This window comes from Labeo rohita, chromosome 13 (genome assembly GCF_022985175.1).
Source record: "Labeo rohita strain BAU-BD-2019 chromosome 13, IGBB_LRoh.1.0, whole genome shotgun sequence".
NCBI lineage: Eukaryota > Metazoa > Chordata > Actinopteri > Cypriniformes > Cyprinidae > Labeo > Labeo rohita.
Genome location: NC_066881.1, coordinates 29,638,014 through 29,655,605, shown reverse-complemented (window position 1 = coordinate 29,655,605; position 17,592 = coordinate 29,638,014). Strand labels below are relative to the sequence as shown.

Here is a 17,592-nt window from a genome sequence, read left to right as displayed (position 1 = left end):
AACAAAGTCACTCGTGACGTGTGCGTGGCCATACGGTCTTCCGACTGTCCGAATTCGCACCGTGTACGGCCGCCCTAAGTGTGAACTTCCAAGGTCTGTTGTAAAGGCAGCTTTAAAGTAGCTACTTCCACTTTCAGTTTTACACAGACAGACACAAACACACATCCAACACATATCCTCAGAGCCCGCGGCAGTGTGTTTGACACACTAAACCGACACAGCACCAAACGGCCGGTAGTGAATCTCAGGCTGAATGACCTTTCGTGGGCTCTCACACTGAGCAGGTCACAGTATAAATCTATCACTGTAATTACAGGAATATTCCAGCGAGAGTTCACAGGTGTAATGGCTGCTTCTCTCATAATTAGTCTAATTACTCAACACACACATTATATCACTCTTTATCAGCCAAACGGTCTCTCTCTCTCTCTCTCATTCCCTGGAACGTTTTCTGTTTATACAAATCTTTACTTTTACTTTTTTCCCCACACATATAATCCTGATTTATGTTTTCTATCTAAAAATGATCTGGCTGTGATTCAAAACCTAGTAAAATTACATCCTATCTAATATGCTTATGAGTCCCAAATATGCTGTCTACGTAGGCAGCTAACTAGAATTTGTGCCAATGCATTTGGATGAATCTCACAAAAAAATGTCCAGGACATATCCATGTTTTCATTTGAGAATAATTGAAATTACAAACACAGTTATCAGAGAATTTGAGAGGGACATTTTCTTAATTGTTATGAAAATGATTATATGAAAATATTATTGAGAAAAAAAAACAGTAAGTGTATATGTTTAAATAAACTAAAATGTAAAAAAAAAAAAAAAATCAAATCAAAATAAAATAGTAGTTCTGAATAAATAAATAAAAGTGTAAAATGCATTAAAAATAAAATAGCAAAATATATATATATATATATATATATATATATATATATATAATGAAAATCACAAAGACATTAAAGATATTAGAGAGATCAAGAGGGACTTTCCGTAATTGTCATGAAAGTAATGTCACAATATACAATAATAAATACATTTGTAAAATAATAAAATGAAATAAATTAGAAAATAAGTCACATTTATTACAGCAAAAACAGTAAAATTGTGAAATATTTTTACTATTTAAAATAATGTTTTCTATTTGATTATATTTTAAAATGTAATTTATTCCTGTGATTTTAAAGCTGAATTTTTAGCATCATTACTCCAGTCACACGATCCTTCAGAAATCATTCTAATATTCTGATTTGCTGCTCAAAATATATATTTTTATTATTATGATGTTAAAAACAGCTGAGTAGAGTTTTTCAGGTTTCTTTGATTAATAGAAAGTTCAGAAGAAAAGCATTTATGTGAAATATAAATCTTCTGTAACAATTTAAATGTCTTCATCGTCACTTGCTAAATAAAAGTAATAATTTCTACAATTTATTTCCCCCTCAATTACATTTTAAAATATATTCAAATAGAAAGCAGTTATTTTAAATAGTAAAAATATTTCAAAATTTTACTGCTTTTGCTGTATTGTGGATCAAATAAATGCATGCCTGGTGAGCAGAAGACACTTCTTTAAAAAACACTAAAAATCCTACTGTTTAAAAACTTTTGACTGGTAGTGTATAATTGTTTTTTTTTTGTTTGTTTGTTTTTGTCTTGTGTGACATTTTGTGATATTCAACCATCTAAATACACTGAAGTAAGCACAAAGCAAGAATAAATGTGTTTGTGTGTGTACTGACTGGTGGTGCGTCCTCCATTATATTAGTGCTGTAGGGAAGGTTGGTGAAGATGGGGTCCATGTCTTGAACATCAGTAATGGTAATCGCCAAATTAGCAAGGCTCGAAAGCGGACGCCTTTTATCCTGGTCCTGTCCAGAGATAAACAAGTACACATTTTATTTGGCTTTGGAATTGACAGAATTCCACTCTCAGTGTAGAGCTCTACAGTGTGTGTTTTCTAACCGTGGCATTAACAGTGAGCTGATAGGCGGTTGTCGTCTCATAGTCCAGCGCTCTCGTCACAGTAACGATTCCTCTGGCCCCGTCAATGGAGAAGAACGGAGAGGGAGGCTGGAAGGAGAAGAGCACGCTGCCGCCCACGCCCTGATCCGGGTCTGTCGCGTTCACCATGAACACAGACGTTCCCACTGGAGTGTTCTACACACATAGAGACAGTAATGATACATGTTATTAAATCTATACAATGCTGTGCTGTTCACATGAGAAAGCAAGAACTTGCATAATGAGCACTATTTAATGCTGCGGTTAAGCATTTTTCAGATAATGAGTGATGGCTCTTGTCTCTGTCATTTCACCTGTCAGTAAGTGACACACATCTGAGATGATCAGACCCCTGCTGTCACTGAGACATGATGCGGTCAGTCAGCATCACAGAGAGAACACACACAGACCAAAATGCTGGAGGAGCATTTTCAGACTCTCCCTAAGTTTTAAGACAGTATCTTAAGAGAAGGGGTCTATAGGGGTGAATCTGATTAAAACAGGTGAAAACAGAACATTTTACTCCAATTTAGCCAAAGTGTATAAAACATACGTGCACAGTTCAGCTGAATGATAAAGTTCACCCTCTTTAACTTTATGTTCTTATGCTGTTTTGTGTTCACATGCTTCTCTATCACGCTATATAGACTAATACAATCAAATACAACAATTTCTCAAATATTTATTACAATATATACTAATATGCAGTGGTCAAACTCTTTAAAATATAGTGAATTAAGCTACAAACTCGATCGTAATGCAAAGTGTTTCCATTTAATATGAATTTAAGGTGCAGCTCATCATTTTAATGCAGTGTTTTCACTATTTAGCAGTAAACCGGCTACCTCACCTGATATGTTCGTAGATTTGTGTTGGATGTTATCTTTGGAATGGAAATATAAATATTTTATTTGTAAACATCATACTTTTTTCCGCTTATTTCAGTTACTGACATAAAACTAGCGAGCTAAACCAGTAGCAGTACTGACATTGTCATGTAAACATGGCTGAAGACGTGAAAAGTGGAAGAACAGACAAACCGATTCAGTTGAGTGAGTCATTCACGCTGGAACCGCTCCGATTCATTCAAACTCGTGACTTCAATCATTCAGTTCAAGCGATTCGATAGCAAAAAATAATCAAAACTGATTTCACTTTTGAATTTCGACACCGCTTGCAGTGATTTTGAAAAAATGTAAGTACAGTGATGGGTGAAAGCTTTTCGAAAATCCGAATCAGTTAAACCACTACGTTGCAAATTATTCACTGTTTCGAAGCGATCCAATCGGTTCGCGTATCGTGAATCATTTGAATCAGATAGGAATCTCAAAGCGAGTTTCACGGATAATTTGAGAGATTGGGACTTTCGGAACGGATCAGCGAATCATTTTATTTAGATGGAAACTTAGGAGCGGGTTCCTGAATCTTTTGATTCAGATCGGAACTTCGGCTTGGGTTTGCGAATCATTTCGCGAAATTGAATGATTTGCGATCCGCCTTTCGAAGTCTCGTGCTGTGTTCCAATGTGCCTACTTATACTACGTTCTTAAAGTATGTACTCTTTTGGTGAAGAAAAAGTACACACTTTTGAGTGTGTAGTAGAAGAGTAGGCAGCTTTGGGACATTCTATCACATCACCCAACTGTGTTTTTACCCTGTCACAGTAAACTGGTCTGTCAATCATCTTGTCACAGTTAACATCCTACACATTTAGTTTAATTTAACTATTGACTATTAACTATTTAACTATCCACCGTATTGGAGAGAAAAGTAGCACGTTGATCTGCCAGTCGCGGTTTTTTCATGCCGAAAACTCTGCTCATATTTTCTGCATGATGGTGCATTTAAAAGTTAACGACCAAACGGATGTTTATAAAACTTCACATTGCAGTTGCAGATGAAATATAACAAATAACAATAAATAAATATTTTTTTACCCGGTTAAATGCTGATTATTAGTAACTCAAACCCTTTTTTCTAAACATCTCTACCTAACTGCCGGTCATGCACATCCGCCATGTTTGTAGTTTTTTTCAACACGTTTTATTCGTGTTTGTAGTTCTGGACCGAATCCTTTGCCAAAGCGCAATGAATTGTGGGCAAAATTAGCCATTAGAGTGTGCACAGATCCACACTTCAAAAACTGACCTGAAATAGTAGACCATACGGGGTCTTTTGGCACACTCTTTTTAGCATACTATGCTTTGGGACACACTTATTGTAATCTCATATTTAGGATGGACAGTATGAACATTGTTGTTCGCGAATCATGGGGATTACAGAGCACGGATCGCAAATCATTCAGTTCGCAAGATTTAGATTGGAACTTCAGAGGGTTTTAGACTGAAACGTAGGAGAGGGTTTGCGAATATTTTGATTCAGATTGGAACTTGGATTAATAATTCAAAATGCGGATCACGAATCATTCAATTCACGAGATTTAGATCAGAACTTCAGAGAGTTCGCAAATCTTTTGATTTAGATCAGAACTTTGGAACGAGTTCGTGAATCTTTTGATTTGGAGCGGAACTTTGGAGCGAGTTTGTGAGTTTTTTTTATTTAGATCAGAACTTTCCGCATTACGAGTCATTTGATTCAGAACAGGACTTCAGAATGCGTATAGATCATTTGATTTAGATCTGAACTTCAGAGCGGGTTTGTAAATCTTTTGATCTTTTCGCAAATCATTTGACAAATTTTTGATTCAGAAGCTCACATCTTTGAGAACGTAGAAGCAAATTTTCAAATAGATGTTATCTTTATTAACACACCGCATATTTGAAGTCTAAACAAGTACATTACTGCCTGAAAAATATAATGCAGATAACCAAAAAAATCGTATGCACACTATACATAAAATATATCTACACATACCTACTAGACAAAAACAAGTCTACAGTATATGGAACAGGAAAGGCAACTTCATAAACTCATAGCTGACGTTAAACAGCCAGCAGTATTATTCATGCTAATATACAGTATTGTATTTACATATATTTATTTATATATGGCATTTACATAAAGCAAAATCTTGCCGCATTACTCCCAGAATCCCTAGGCCACAGAAAGAGTGAGCAAAAGAGTTAGAAAAATCGACACTTCCTATTCCAAAACAGTAAACCAGATCCTTGCTGAGAGAAAGAAGTTGTACTTCAGCAAGCACTCCCTCTTTATCTCTTTCAATAAAACAGGAGATATCCATCCTTTGAAAAGAAAGGATTAGAAAAGATTCAGATAAACTATTGGAGAGAAAGAAAGCATGAGAGGTATAAAGGACAAAGATAAAAGACAGAGAGAAAAGAGGATTAGAAAAAAAGAGGAATCATAAGAAGGAATGAAGATAGATGTGGACAGTGAATTCTAACTTGCTGTCTTGCCTCGACCTGATAACGTCCTCTCACACTCTCGCTGCTCAGCTGCCCTCAGCTCTTCCACACTAAAGTTCATGCACCTTAAAGGAGAAGTCCACTACCAAAACAAAGATTCACATATAATGTACTCACCCCCTTGTCATCCAAGATGTTTATGTCTTTCTTTCTTCAGTCGTAAAGAAATTGTTTTTTGAGGAAAACATTTCTGCATTTTTCTCCATATGATGGACTGATATGGTGCCCCGATTTTGAACTTCCAAAATGCAGTTTAAATGCGGCTTCAAACGATCCCAAATGCGGTTGTAAATGCAAATGCTGAGATGTTTTCCTCAAAAAACAATTTCTTTACGACTGAAGAAAAAAAGTCATGAACGTTGTGGATGACAAGGGGGTGAGTAAAGTATTTGTAAATTGTTGTTCTGGAGGTGGACTTCTCTAAAACAAACTGCTTTAGGTCAGCTGAGGAAACTGGAACACTTATTATATTGTCCAATTTAATAACTGCAATCACGTTTATGTAAATACAGACTGTTTCATTAGTCAATATTCATCACATACACAAAAAAAGATTGCATACATAGTGTGCATTGCAGTTTCATTGTAATGAATTATGCAATTTACTAGTCATTTCTGAGTGATAATTGCTTCTTATTTTTTAAGTGTAACAATGCTGATGGAAAACGTATCAGAATATTTAGCAGCAAAAAAGTGTTGATCTGAGAAAGAATTTTGTATTCAGATTTAACATTTGAGGTTAGGAAAAAGCCTAACAAGAATATAAAATAAGAATGAAGGAAGAAAAAGAAAGCATGAGTGGGAGAGAGAGGCATATCTAATAGTATTAAAAACCTCAAATACAGCAGGGACTCCCCAGCCTCTTTCAACTGCAGTATGTTAGAGAAGATTATTCCCAAACCAGGAAGACAGAAAGAGGGAAATGGGAGGAGAGAAAGAGGCTACTTATTATTAGCTTTCTGCCTCTTCTATACATTGTGGCACATGAAAAATCACGTTAAACAAAAACACCACAGAAAAAAACAGATTCTGAGAGATCTATAGTGAAAGGTGAAGTGAGATTCAGTATGAGAAGTCAAGTGAAACTCGAACCATTCCTGTAACTCAAACAGTAAAGCATGGCACTAGCAACACCAAGGTCATGGGTTTGATTCAGAGAGAATGCATCTAATGCATATCTTGAAAGTCGCTTTGGATAAAAGCATCTGCTAAATATATACATTTAAAGGAACAGTTCACCCAAAAATGTAAATTTGCTGAAAATGTACTCAGCCTTAGGCCTTCCAAGATGTAGATGAGTTTGTTTCTTTACTACAACAGATCCTCTGCAGTGAATGGATGCTGTCAGAATGACATCACACTAATCCATACTACTTCGGTCCATCGATTGACATCTTGTAAAAAAACTGCATGTTTGTAAGAAACAAATGCATCATGAAGATGTCTATAGACCTTTTTCCTGAGAAAACAATAAGCGCCGTCATTACAAATTCTAACTTCCAATTGGATGCTCTTCTGTTCCATTCTCCATAGGAACCCATTCAAATAGTGCCCATCTGTTTTTAATATAGCTAACATTGGCAGCTTCATGTCATCTACACACTCATTAAACTTTGAAGAGTAAGGCACTGACAAATGACGGTCATTGTGACATTGCAAAGTGATGGCGCTATGGAGCAATGTGCTTTTTAAAAACATTTTAATAGGTTTGACATTAGATTATCAGCTCAGAATATACGTTAATTTGATTAGAAACACTGGAGACCAGAAAAGCAAAGCATCCTTTCGGTTTAGAGTCAGGCGTGACTTCCGCGTTCAGGAAAAACGTCTATAAACTTCATCACTGACTTAGATCGGAACTTCGGAATGCACATTGTGAATCATTTTATTTCGATCTGAACTTAAAACTTCGGAGCAGGTTCACAAATCATTTTGCAAATTAAATGATTCACGATCAGTGCTCTGAAGTCTTGATCTGAAATGATGGTTTGCAAATCTTTTGATTCTGAACTTCGAAGCATGGAGCGTGGAGCGCGAATCGTTTGATTCAAATCATGCTTTCATCGCCGGGTTTGTAAATCATTTAGTTCAGATCTGGACTTCAGAGAGCATATCACAAATCATTTGATCTAGAACGGGACTTTGGAGCACATATCGAGCATCATTTGATTCAGATCGGGACTTCGAAGCGCGTAACGCAAATCATTTGATTCAAACTGGGACTCCAGAGCGCATATCGCAAATCATTTGATTCAGATCGGGAATTTGGAGTACATATTGCAAACAATTTGATTTAGATCGGTACTTTGGAGTGCATATCGCAAATCATTCGATTCAGATCAGGACTTCGGAACGCGTATGTTACGAGGAGTGATTGACGAGAGGCGAGCGGATCCATAAGCGAGCTTTTATTAGAAGGACTAGACAGAGACATGGTCATACAGGCAGGGTCGTGACAGGAGCAGACAGGAATGTAACAGGCGATCCAAGAGAATAGTCCGATAATAACGAGCGATAAATCACAGGGCAGGCGGCTAGACAGACGTAGACGAGAAAACCAGGCAGGAGATCAAAAAAACCAGGAACTTGGAACACACTAGGAGAACAGGAATAATAACACGATACAATACAACAACAAACCAGGAAGTGCAACTGAGGAGGACCGGGGTTTTATAGGATGCCTGATTGGTCACGGGGGCTGACGCAATCAGAGCGGTGGAGGATGGGAGATGCAGTCCAAGATGCAAAGTGACAGTCAGAGTGAGTGGGTGGAGTGAGAGTGACATCTGGTGGTGAGTAGACAACGGGACACCGACCAGGTTTGTGACATAGCCCCCCAAGGAGCGGCTTCCAGACGCTCGAAAGAAACAACAGTCCAGGGAAGCGGTGGGATGGGAGGGAGACAGGGCGAGGGCTGGAGGACCAGGTCCATGAGGGAAGCCCAGAGATTGAGGCAGGACCGACAGAGCAGGTACCCTCCAGGGTGGAGCCGGAAGCAGAGCAGGAGCCATCCAGGGCGGAGCCGGAGGCAGAGCGTGAGGCGCGGGCGCCCTCCAGGGTAGAAACAGGAGGCGCAGAAGCCCTCCGAGGCGGAACGACCCTCCAGGGCGGAACAGGAGGCGCCGCAGCCCTCCGGGGCGGAACAGGAACCGGCGTCATGGTCTGGGACCTGGGGAGAGCAGGGACAGAGGAGGTAGACAGAATAGGGGAAGGGGGCGGAGCAGCCCTCCGGGGTGGAACAGGAGGCGCAGCGGCCCTTCGGGGCGGAGCAGGAGGCGGAGCAGGGGGTGCAGCAGGCCTCCAGGGGGGAGCAGGAGGCGGAGCAGGAGGCGCAGCAGCCCTCCGGGGCGAAGCAGGAGGCGCAGCAGCCCTCCGGGGCGGAGCAGGAATCCGCGTTACGGTCTGGGACCTGGGGAAAGCAGAGATAGAGGAGGTAGAAAGAGTATGGGGAGAAGCAGAGAGTCTGTAGAGGGACGCCGCCTCCATGGGAGGATCCACAGCCGAAGCTGACACCTCAGGAGGCATTGGCGCGGCTTCTCCGACTGGTGAGGCCTCTGGGTCTGTCTCCTGGTCAGACGGGAGCTCTGGAGCAGGCTTGAGATCAGACAGGAGCTCAGGATCAGGCTTGAGATCAGGCGGGACCTCTGGCGCAGACTTGAGACCGGATGAGACCTCTGGAGCAGACTTGAGGTCAGACGTGATCTCTGGAGCAGACTTGGGACCAGACGGGGCGTGACTTGAGTCTGGGCCGTCAGGCGGGGCGTGACTTGAGTCTGAAACCGCTTCGGGAAGACCGGCCATGATGGGTGCCGACTCAGGAGCAGAAAACATGACGTGACCAGGCTGTGGCTTGACTGAGACGGCCTGAGCAGGCTGTGGCTTGGCTGACGGGGCTTTAGCCGGCTCTGACGTGGCGGCCATCTTGTGCGGTGGCTCTGGCGTGGCGGCCATCTTGTGCGGTGGCTCTGGCGAGGCGGCCATCTTGTGCGGTGGCTCTGGCGTGGCGGCCATCTTGTGCGGTGGCTCTGGCGTGGCGGCCATCTTGTGCGGTGGCTCTGGCGTGGCGGCCATCTTGTGCGGTGGCTCTGCAACTTGGCTTGAGACAGGAAACACAGCTCCAGCTTGGTTTGACACAGCTCCAGCTTGGTTTGACACAGCTCCAGCTTGGTTTGACACAGCTCCAGCTTGGTTTGACACAGCTCCAGCTTGGTTTGACACAGCTCCAGCTTGGTTTGACACAGCTCCAGCTTGGTTTGACACAGCTCCAGCTTGGCTTGACACAGCTCCAGCTTGGCTTGACTCAGGAACAACATGGCTTGACTCAGGAAACACAGTTGCAACTTGACTTGACTCAGGGAATGTAACTGTACCTTTAAACGGCTCTTGTATGGCAGCTGTGACGTGACGGAGCTCTGTGATCGCCGCCATCTTGAGAACGGGCTCCGCCGTTGCCGCCATTGTGTGGACGCGCTCCGACGCGGCCGCCATTTTGTGAACGGGCACAGCTGTCGCCGCCATTAGAGCGATGCTATCCATTACGTTCGCCGCCATTTGAGCAATACGATCCATTGCCGTCGTCATGGCTCGGGCGCGCTCCAGCGTGGCCGCATTTCCCCGAGTGAGCCAAGCGGCCAGCGGATCTGTGGCGTCGCGCTCCGGCGCGGCCGTCATTATATGAGCGGGGTGCGCGGCCGCCATTACCGCGTTGTCGCGTTCCTCCTCCGCGACCCCCACAGTAAGCGACGCGCCCACACACAATAGTCCAAAGTCCATACCGGAATGACCGAGGGAAAAGCTGCTGGATCCTGTTGTGCTGGTTTGTTCTGTTACGAGGAGTGATTGACGAGAGGCGAGCGGATCCATAAGCGAGCTTTTATTAGAAGGACTAGACAGAGACATGGTCATACAGGCAGGGTCGTGACAGGAGCAGACAGGAATGTAACAGGCGATCCAAGAGAATAGTCCGATAATAACGAGCGATAAATCACAGGGCAGGCGGCTAGACAGACGTAGACGAGAAAACCAGGCAGGAGATCAAAAAACCAGGAACTTGGAACACACTAGGAGAACAGGAATAATAACACGATACAATACAACAACAAACCAGGAAGTGCAACTGAGGAGGACCGGGGTTTTATAGGATGCCTGATTGGTCACGGGGGCTGACGCAATCAGAGCGGTGGAGGATGGGAGATGCAGTCCAAGATGCAAAGTGACAGTCAGAGTGAGTGGGTGGAGTGAGAGTGACATCTGGTGGTGAGTAGACAACGGGACACCGACCAGGTTTGTGACAGCGTATCACAAGTCATTTGATTCAAATTGGGACTTCAGAGCGCATACTGCAAATCATTTGATTCAGAACTGGAATTGAAGTGCATATCGCGAATCATTTGATTCAGATCAGGACTTTGGAGTACATATTGCAAATCATTTGATTTAAATTGGTACTTGGAGTGCATATCGTGAATCATTTGATTCAGATCAGGACTTCAGAGCACGTATCTCAATGAGCAGGGTTGGGAATCGTTTGAATTTTATTAATTCTGATTCTAGTTCTGCTTATCGATTGCGATACTTTTCGATTCCTAGTTTTGATTCCAATAAGATAAATCTGGTTAAAAAGCAAAATTGTGACACATTTAGATGTCAAACATACTTCGTTGTCTTAGAATTATAAGGTTCTATCTGCATTGTGAGCACTTTTGAGATATTGAGCTTCAAAGTTTTTGCGTTCCACAGACTTCTGTAGATAGAACCTTTTTTGTTTTCTAAAAAAAGGCCCAAAATGTGCAGCTTACAAAAGAAGCATCACATAATCTAAATAAGTTGTCACTGAATAACTCAATTTTGACAAAATGTCAGATAGAACCTTATAATTCGAAGGCGACGACTTATTCTGTCTTTTTACAAAGTGTTCTGTTGCAGCTAAATAACATGAGCAAGCAGAGCAACCTGCACTGGGACAGCTGTTCTCTGTGCTTGCGCTTCAGATGCATGCGCTGTTCCCAAACAGTGCACACATTGCTCCCCTCTGTGTGCTTAAATAGTTTAAAATCACATTAAAATTCGAATGCAGGAATCGTTAAGCGGAATCAAAATGCATAGGTTTTATCAAATACCCAAGTTCTTGGAAATTTGAAACTAGTTCTAAAATGAAACCTGAAGCCTGAAGCAACTGTTTAAATTTAAAACCTCTCAATGCTGGATTTGTTTCCTACAAACCACTTTTCACTTCCTAGGCCATTAAAGGAGTAGTTCACTTCCAGAACAAACATTTACAGATAATGTAATCACCCCCTTGTCATCCAAGATGTTCATGTCTTTCTTTCTTCTGTCGTAAATAAAGAAATTGTGTTTTTTGAGGAAAACATTTCAGAATTTCTCTCCATATAATGGATATGTATGGTGCCCCCGAGCTTGAACTTCCAAAATACAGTTTAAAAGCAGCTTCAAAGGGCTCTAAATGATCCCAGCCAAAGAAGAAGGGTCTTATCTAGTAAAACAACCGGTTATTTTCTACATTTTTTTTTTTTTACAATTTATACACCCTTTAACCGCAAACGCTCTTCTTGGTCTACCTTTGCATGAACTCTGTGCGTTCCTATTTAGACATTTAGGGTCGAAAAACTCCCAACTCATCTACTCCGCCAAATTCAAAATCGTCTTACATCACTGCAAACGTACTGAAAAACTGTAAACTTGTGTTTACAAAGTGAACATGCAAAGAAGGTAGGGCTGGGCGATATGGGCAAAAAAATTATCATGATAATTTTTTTCTCATCAGTCGATATCGATAGTTATCACAATAAATGTCAAAGTTTAAAATCAGATTTTTGCTCCAAAGTGAAAGTTGTAGAAACCAGACCATTAATTTTCCTTAAAATAAATATCTAAATAGAAAAATTAATTCTGCATGTTCTAATGAGTTATATTGTTTCAATCAAGAAACAGGTTTGGGTTGTCAGATAATGCTAATGATAATAATAATAATGTCACTTTTTTGTCTCTTAGATGCACATTTGATATTAGCTAGAGGATGCAGAGGTAAATCTGTAAAAATTGTAGCAACCTCAGTTTTATATGGTTACATTTATTCTGACCCAGTTTTTTTTTTTTTTTTTTTAAATTAAGCATTGGTCTCCCATTGTAGCGAGCATGATAAACAGTTAAAACCACGCATAATGGTACCTCAATACCATGGTAAAAATATAACTACATGGTTTTATAGGTAGCCTATTTGTATGAAAAACGGTAGTCTAAAACATTCAGAATAAATGCACGCATGCTATAGCTTAAACACAAATACATACATACTATAATTATATACCATTACTCCTATAATAAAATTCAGTGTGAATATCCCACTTGCTGCCGCAATGGTGAGTGTTACTACATTAAATCCATGCTAAATGATGGCAATGTGTAGATTGAAAAGCCTTCTGACTGTCTCGTTGCACACAGCTTTAAACTAGTTTGAATCACATAAACTAGTTTTGAATCATTTGAGTCATTTGTGTTCATCGCTGTGTGTTTCACACTGGATCACAGCGCTGTTTAGTGCTCGCGTGGCGGAGCCGTTCACATATGGCGTCTTTTGCGCGCTCAAGTTAGTTATTTCTCATAACGGAAGCGATGAGGTCGCAACACGCTTGGTTTTTCCACATAACGAGATAACAAATGCATCTTCTCTAGTGAGCTTGCGCAGCACGCCAGTTTGAACTTTGGTCCAAGCGGATAAACAGTCCCTGTTTATTTAGGTTTCGTTCCGCTTTTGGAACATAAAAATTATATCAAACATTTATCGAGTTTTTCAACATACCCTACCTGTCACAAACAGGAACACAGAGTTAACACAGAGCTTGACAAAGACGAACATTTGCGTTTAAAAAGTATATAAATTGTAATTGTTTTTAGAAAACAACCGATCGTTTCGCTAGATCAGACCCTTCTTCCTCGGCTGGGATCGTTTAGAGCCCTTTGAAACTGCATTTTAAAAGTTCAAACTCGGGGCACATCCATTATAAGGAGAAAAATCCTGAAATGTTTTCCTCAAAAAACATAATTTCTTTACGACTGAAGAAAGAAAGACGTGAACATCTTGGATGACAAGGGGGTGAATATATTATCTGTACATTTTTGTTCTGTAAGTGAACTACTCCTTTAACTGATGGACTGGAGTGGTGTGGATTACTACGATGTTTTAATCAGGTGTTTGAACTTTTATTCTGATGGCACCCTTTTATTGCAGAGGATTCACTGGTGAGCAAGTGATGTAATGCTAATTTTCTACCTAATCTGTTCCCATGACAAACTCATCTGCATTTTGGAAGGCCTGAGGGTAAACACATTTTCAGCAAGTTTTCATATTTGACTGAACTGTTCATTCAAAGTGAGATTCAGGAGCAAAATTCACACTGAGACTTGAACAACAAACACTAAAGGAAACAGCAATACATTCCACTGAAGATCACGGTGCACACAAACACACACAGTTTAACTACACACTCTGTTCAACATGTTCTTAAGCTCTATAATTACTATTATCATATTTCTAAATGATCACAAGCCCCTTATCAGCTCATTAACCCATCTGAAGTCTTCCCAGAGACTCTCTGAGGAGACAAATTAACTAGAAATGTTTAGGATCACAGGGATTCCTCCATCATCTTCAGTCTGTTTCAGTCTTTTTTTCTATCATATTCAATTCTATCCTTATCATCAAGAGTTCAGTAGCAAATCAGCATAAATTACATCCTCTACAGAGAGATGACAATTATTTTCAGTGCTTTTCGAAAAATGTTAAAATGATAGCAGTCTATAAGTTAGGATCTCAGGTACAACTCTATCAGATAATGTCTGTCAATAAGATTTTTTGTCTTTCAGTTTAAAGAAATCAATACTTTTATTCAATAAGGATGCATTTAAATGATCAAAAGTGATGGTAAAACATTTAAAATGTCACAAAATATTTCTATTTAAATAAATACTGTTCTTTCAGACTTTCTATTTATCAAAGAAAAAAGAAAGAAATGTTTCTTGAGCACCATAGCAGCATGTTTTCAATGATTTCTGAAGGATCATGTGATACTGAAGACTGGAGTAATGATTTGCATCACAGAAGAAAATTACATTTTAAAATGTATTAAAAAAGAAAACAGTTATTTAAATTTGCTATAATATTTCATAGTAAGCATTAGAGACTTCAGTGAATTAAAATGATAAATACAATTACATAAACTAGTTTATAAATGATGATGTTAATTCTCAACTGTGCTCACTTAGATGTAAATATTAAAGAAAACAAATTCAGTTTAACATCTGTAAAATCAAGGATGTCGCTTTCTCAGTAATTGGTTTAGGATCACAATGAGACAGTAAAATGAAGGCAAATTTATCACTCATTTTGTGGTAAATTGTGTTTTCCCAAGTCAAGCTTTTAACATCTGCTGCTAAATAGAACGCATGCGATTTGAAGTTTGAATATGCAGCAGATGTTCTGTCGCCCTGCACCAATCAGTGATGACAGTATTTGCATATCCTGGTGTTTTGTTTCACAATTATTAAAAGGGAAATTTGACTCACAAACATTTGTGAAATAAACTAATCTGTCTTTCTTAAACCTTAGTGCATCTCGTTTCTATGAGCTGTGCATGAAAACCAACAACCAAGTTTCTGACAAATTCATTTCATGTGCAATAAAATGTCTATGTATACACATCTTGTACTGTATATACAGTAGAGTACAGTATGCCGCTTTCAGTACCTTCCATGTGTACCATTTTTGCCCGGCAAGCACAAAAGTGAAACTCTGCACTCTGCAAGGGGACAAATATTGCTCACAGCATAATGCAGATGTCAGTTAAATTTACAAAATCCACACAACAGACCATTTAGTCCAGTTTATGGTCTACATCCAGTGGCCCTCCGAGGTCTCCATTGTGGTTCGCTGACCATTAGCCTGTGCATTAAACACTCTCCATAGGGATAATTACCCTGACGCAACAGAGAGACATAAGCAAATGAAGCCACTGGGCACCCACTGAGCTACATCTCTAACTCACTAACACTGACAGCATTAAATCACTGGAGGCTGACGAGTCTCTGTCAAGGAGGTCTATAATACCTGGACGGAACGACTGTGCTGTGTACTGTATGGGGGCTTTCGCAACGGGTAGTAATAGGAACTCAGTTATAGGAACTAGCCACTAAAGCGATCCCTTGAGAACTAAATTTTCCTCTAAGACCATTTTCCGGTTGCATTCGCACCGCCTGTGGGAACTTTGAAGTGACCTCAGCCGGGCAACAGTGGCGTCGCATTGGATTTCCTCTGTAGTGTAATAGTGGGGAAGTGCCGGAACTTTGGCCAGTTAAGTCTTTTACACCATTTCACACATTTGAAAAAAAAAAAAAAAAAAAAATAAATAAATAAATACAATTTTATATATTGTCATAAATGTTCAAAATTATTGCAAAGTTGCTTTCTTTGTCATCTTTTAATGTTAAAAGGGGTTTTTTTTTTTTAAATAATAATAATAAAATAAAAAATAAAATAAAATAAATATAATAATAAAATTATAAAATAAAATAAAATAATCTGTTGACTGAAAAAAAAAAATTGTCAAATTGTCAGTGCTCAAAATTATTTTCCAAGTCACTTTCTTTGTAATCTTTTAATGTTAAAATGTTACATTTTGGTTTTTAAAAATCATTGAAAATAAAATAAAATTTTAAATTAAATTAAATTAAATTAAAAAATATTGTCATAAATATTCAAAATTATTTTCAAAGTTGTTTTCTTTGTCATCTTTTAATGTTAAAAAGGTTACATCTTGATTTTTAAAAATCATTGAAAAATAAATAAAATTAAATAAAAAAATAATCAAAATAATAAAACTACATTAAATTTGTTGATAGAATTTTTTTGTCAAATTGTCATAAATACTCTATTTTCAAGGTTGCTTTCTTTGATCTTTTAATGCTAAAAGGTTAAATTTTGGATTTTAAAAATCATTCAAATTAAAATAAATAAATAAATAAAATAAAGTAAAATAAAATAATTTGTTGATTGAAAATATATTTGTCAAATTGTCATAAATGCTCAAAATTATTTTTAATGTTAAAAGATTACATTTATGTTTTTAAAAATCACTGAAAATAAAATAAAAAAACATTTTTCAAAATTGCTTTCTTTGTGGTCTTTCAGTGGTAAAAGGCAAATTCACTGTTTAAAAATAATTGATAAAAAACAATAAAGTAAAATAAAATAATTTGCTGATTGAAAATAAAAAAATATTTGTCAAATTGTTCAAAATTTGTCAAATTGTCTTTAAAGTTCTAAAGTATTCTTAAAGTTTCTTGCTTTGTGATCTTTTAATGTTAAAAGGTTAAAATTTTATTTTAAAAGAAAAGAAAAGAAATGTCCAAGGTTCTTTTCAAAGTTCCTTATTTTTAAAATAAAGGTATAACTTCATTAATAAAAAAAAAGTTTGTGACCTTCATCGTCCACATTGCCATTGGTAGTCACTCATTCCACAGGAAATCACCAACCCTCACTGGTAATAACAGACATGCTAACAGACTTTATTTCTATCCCTGAATCTTCTAACAATCCACTCGAACAAGTTAATCATACTCTCTTGTTCGCCGACTTTCTGTTAAACACTATAAAGACCTTTGAAGTTAGCCAGCTATTGTTTCACATTTAATACAACAGACCAGGCATTTAGCCGCTTAGCACAGCTCTCAGCGTGTCCCGTCGTTAGCTCTTTCCTGCCTTGCTTTGGCAAGGGAAGGGGGCTGATTAAAGTTACACCGTGAAACACGTATGAAAAGCTGACCTTTTCAGAGCTGAGGGAGAGCGGGGGAGTGAATACCGGTTCGGAAGAAAGTTAAAGTTTAGCCAGGTTGAGCACGAGTGGATGGCTGAGAGCAGCTGGCGCGCTGAAGGTTTTCATTGATTGGGAGGGTTAATAGAGACATTGTGTGATAGAGGAGGTGAGGAACGGGTCCACAGCGAGTACGTTCTCAAAGTGAGGCTGGCTCCAGCCGTAAAGGGCTAATTTACAGGGCTGACGTGGCGCGGCAGCAAGATCACGCAGTGCGCTAGCCTAAAGCCGTAAAACCCCTGCAGGGTACAAGCAGAGCTGGCCGACTGCTGCCAACAATACCGCACTGATTACAGCTACGCCCGCTA

General features: G+C 39.2%; 1 protein-coding gene across 1 annotated transcript in view; it reads right to left on the bottom strand.

The window, feature by feature from the left end:
* Positions 1 to 17,592, bottom strand: part of cdh23 (cadherin-related 23) — a 308,861-nt gene that overhangs the window by 181,586 nt on the left and 109,683 nt on the right. Inside the window, exons 7-8 of the mRNA XM_051125171.1 lie at positions 1,975 to 2,169; positions 1,752 to 1,880 (exon numbers count right to left, since the gene is read on the bottom strand). Coding sequence (XP_050981128.1) covers positions 1,752 to 1,880; positions 1,975 to 2,169 — 324 coding nt within the window. The remainder of the gene's footprint in view (positions 1 to 1,751; positions 1,881 to 1,974; positions 2,170 to 17,592) is intronic.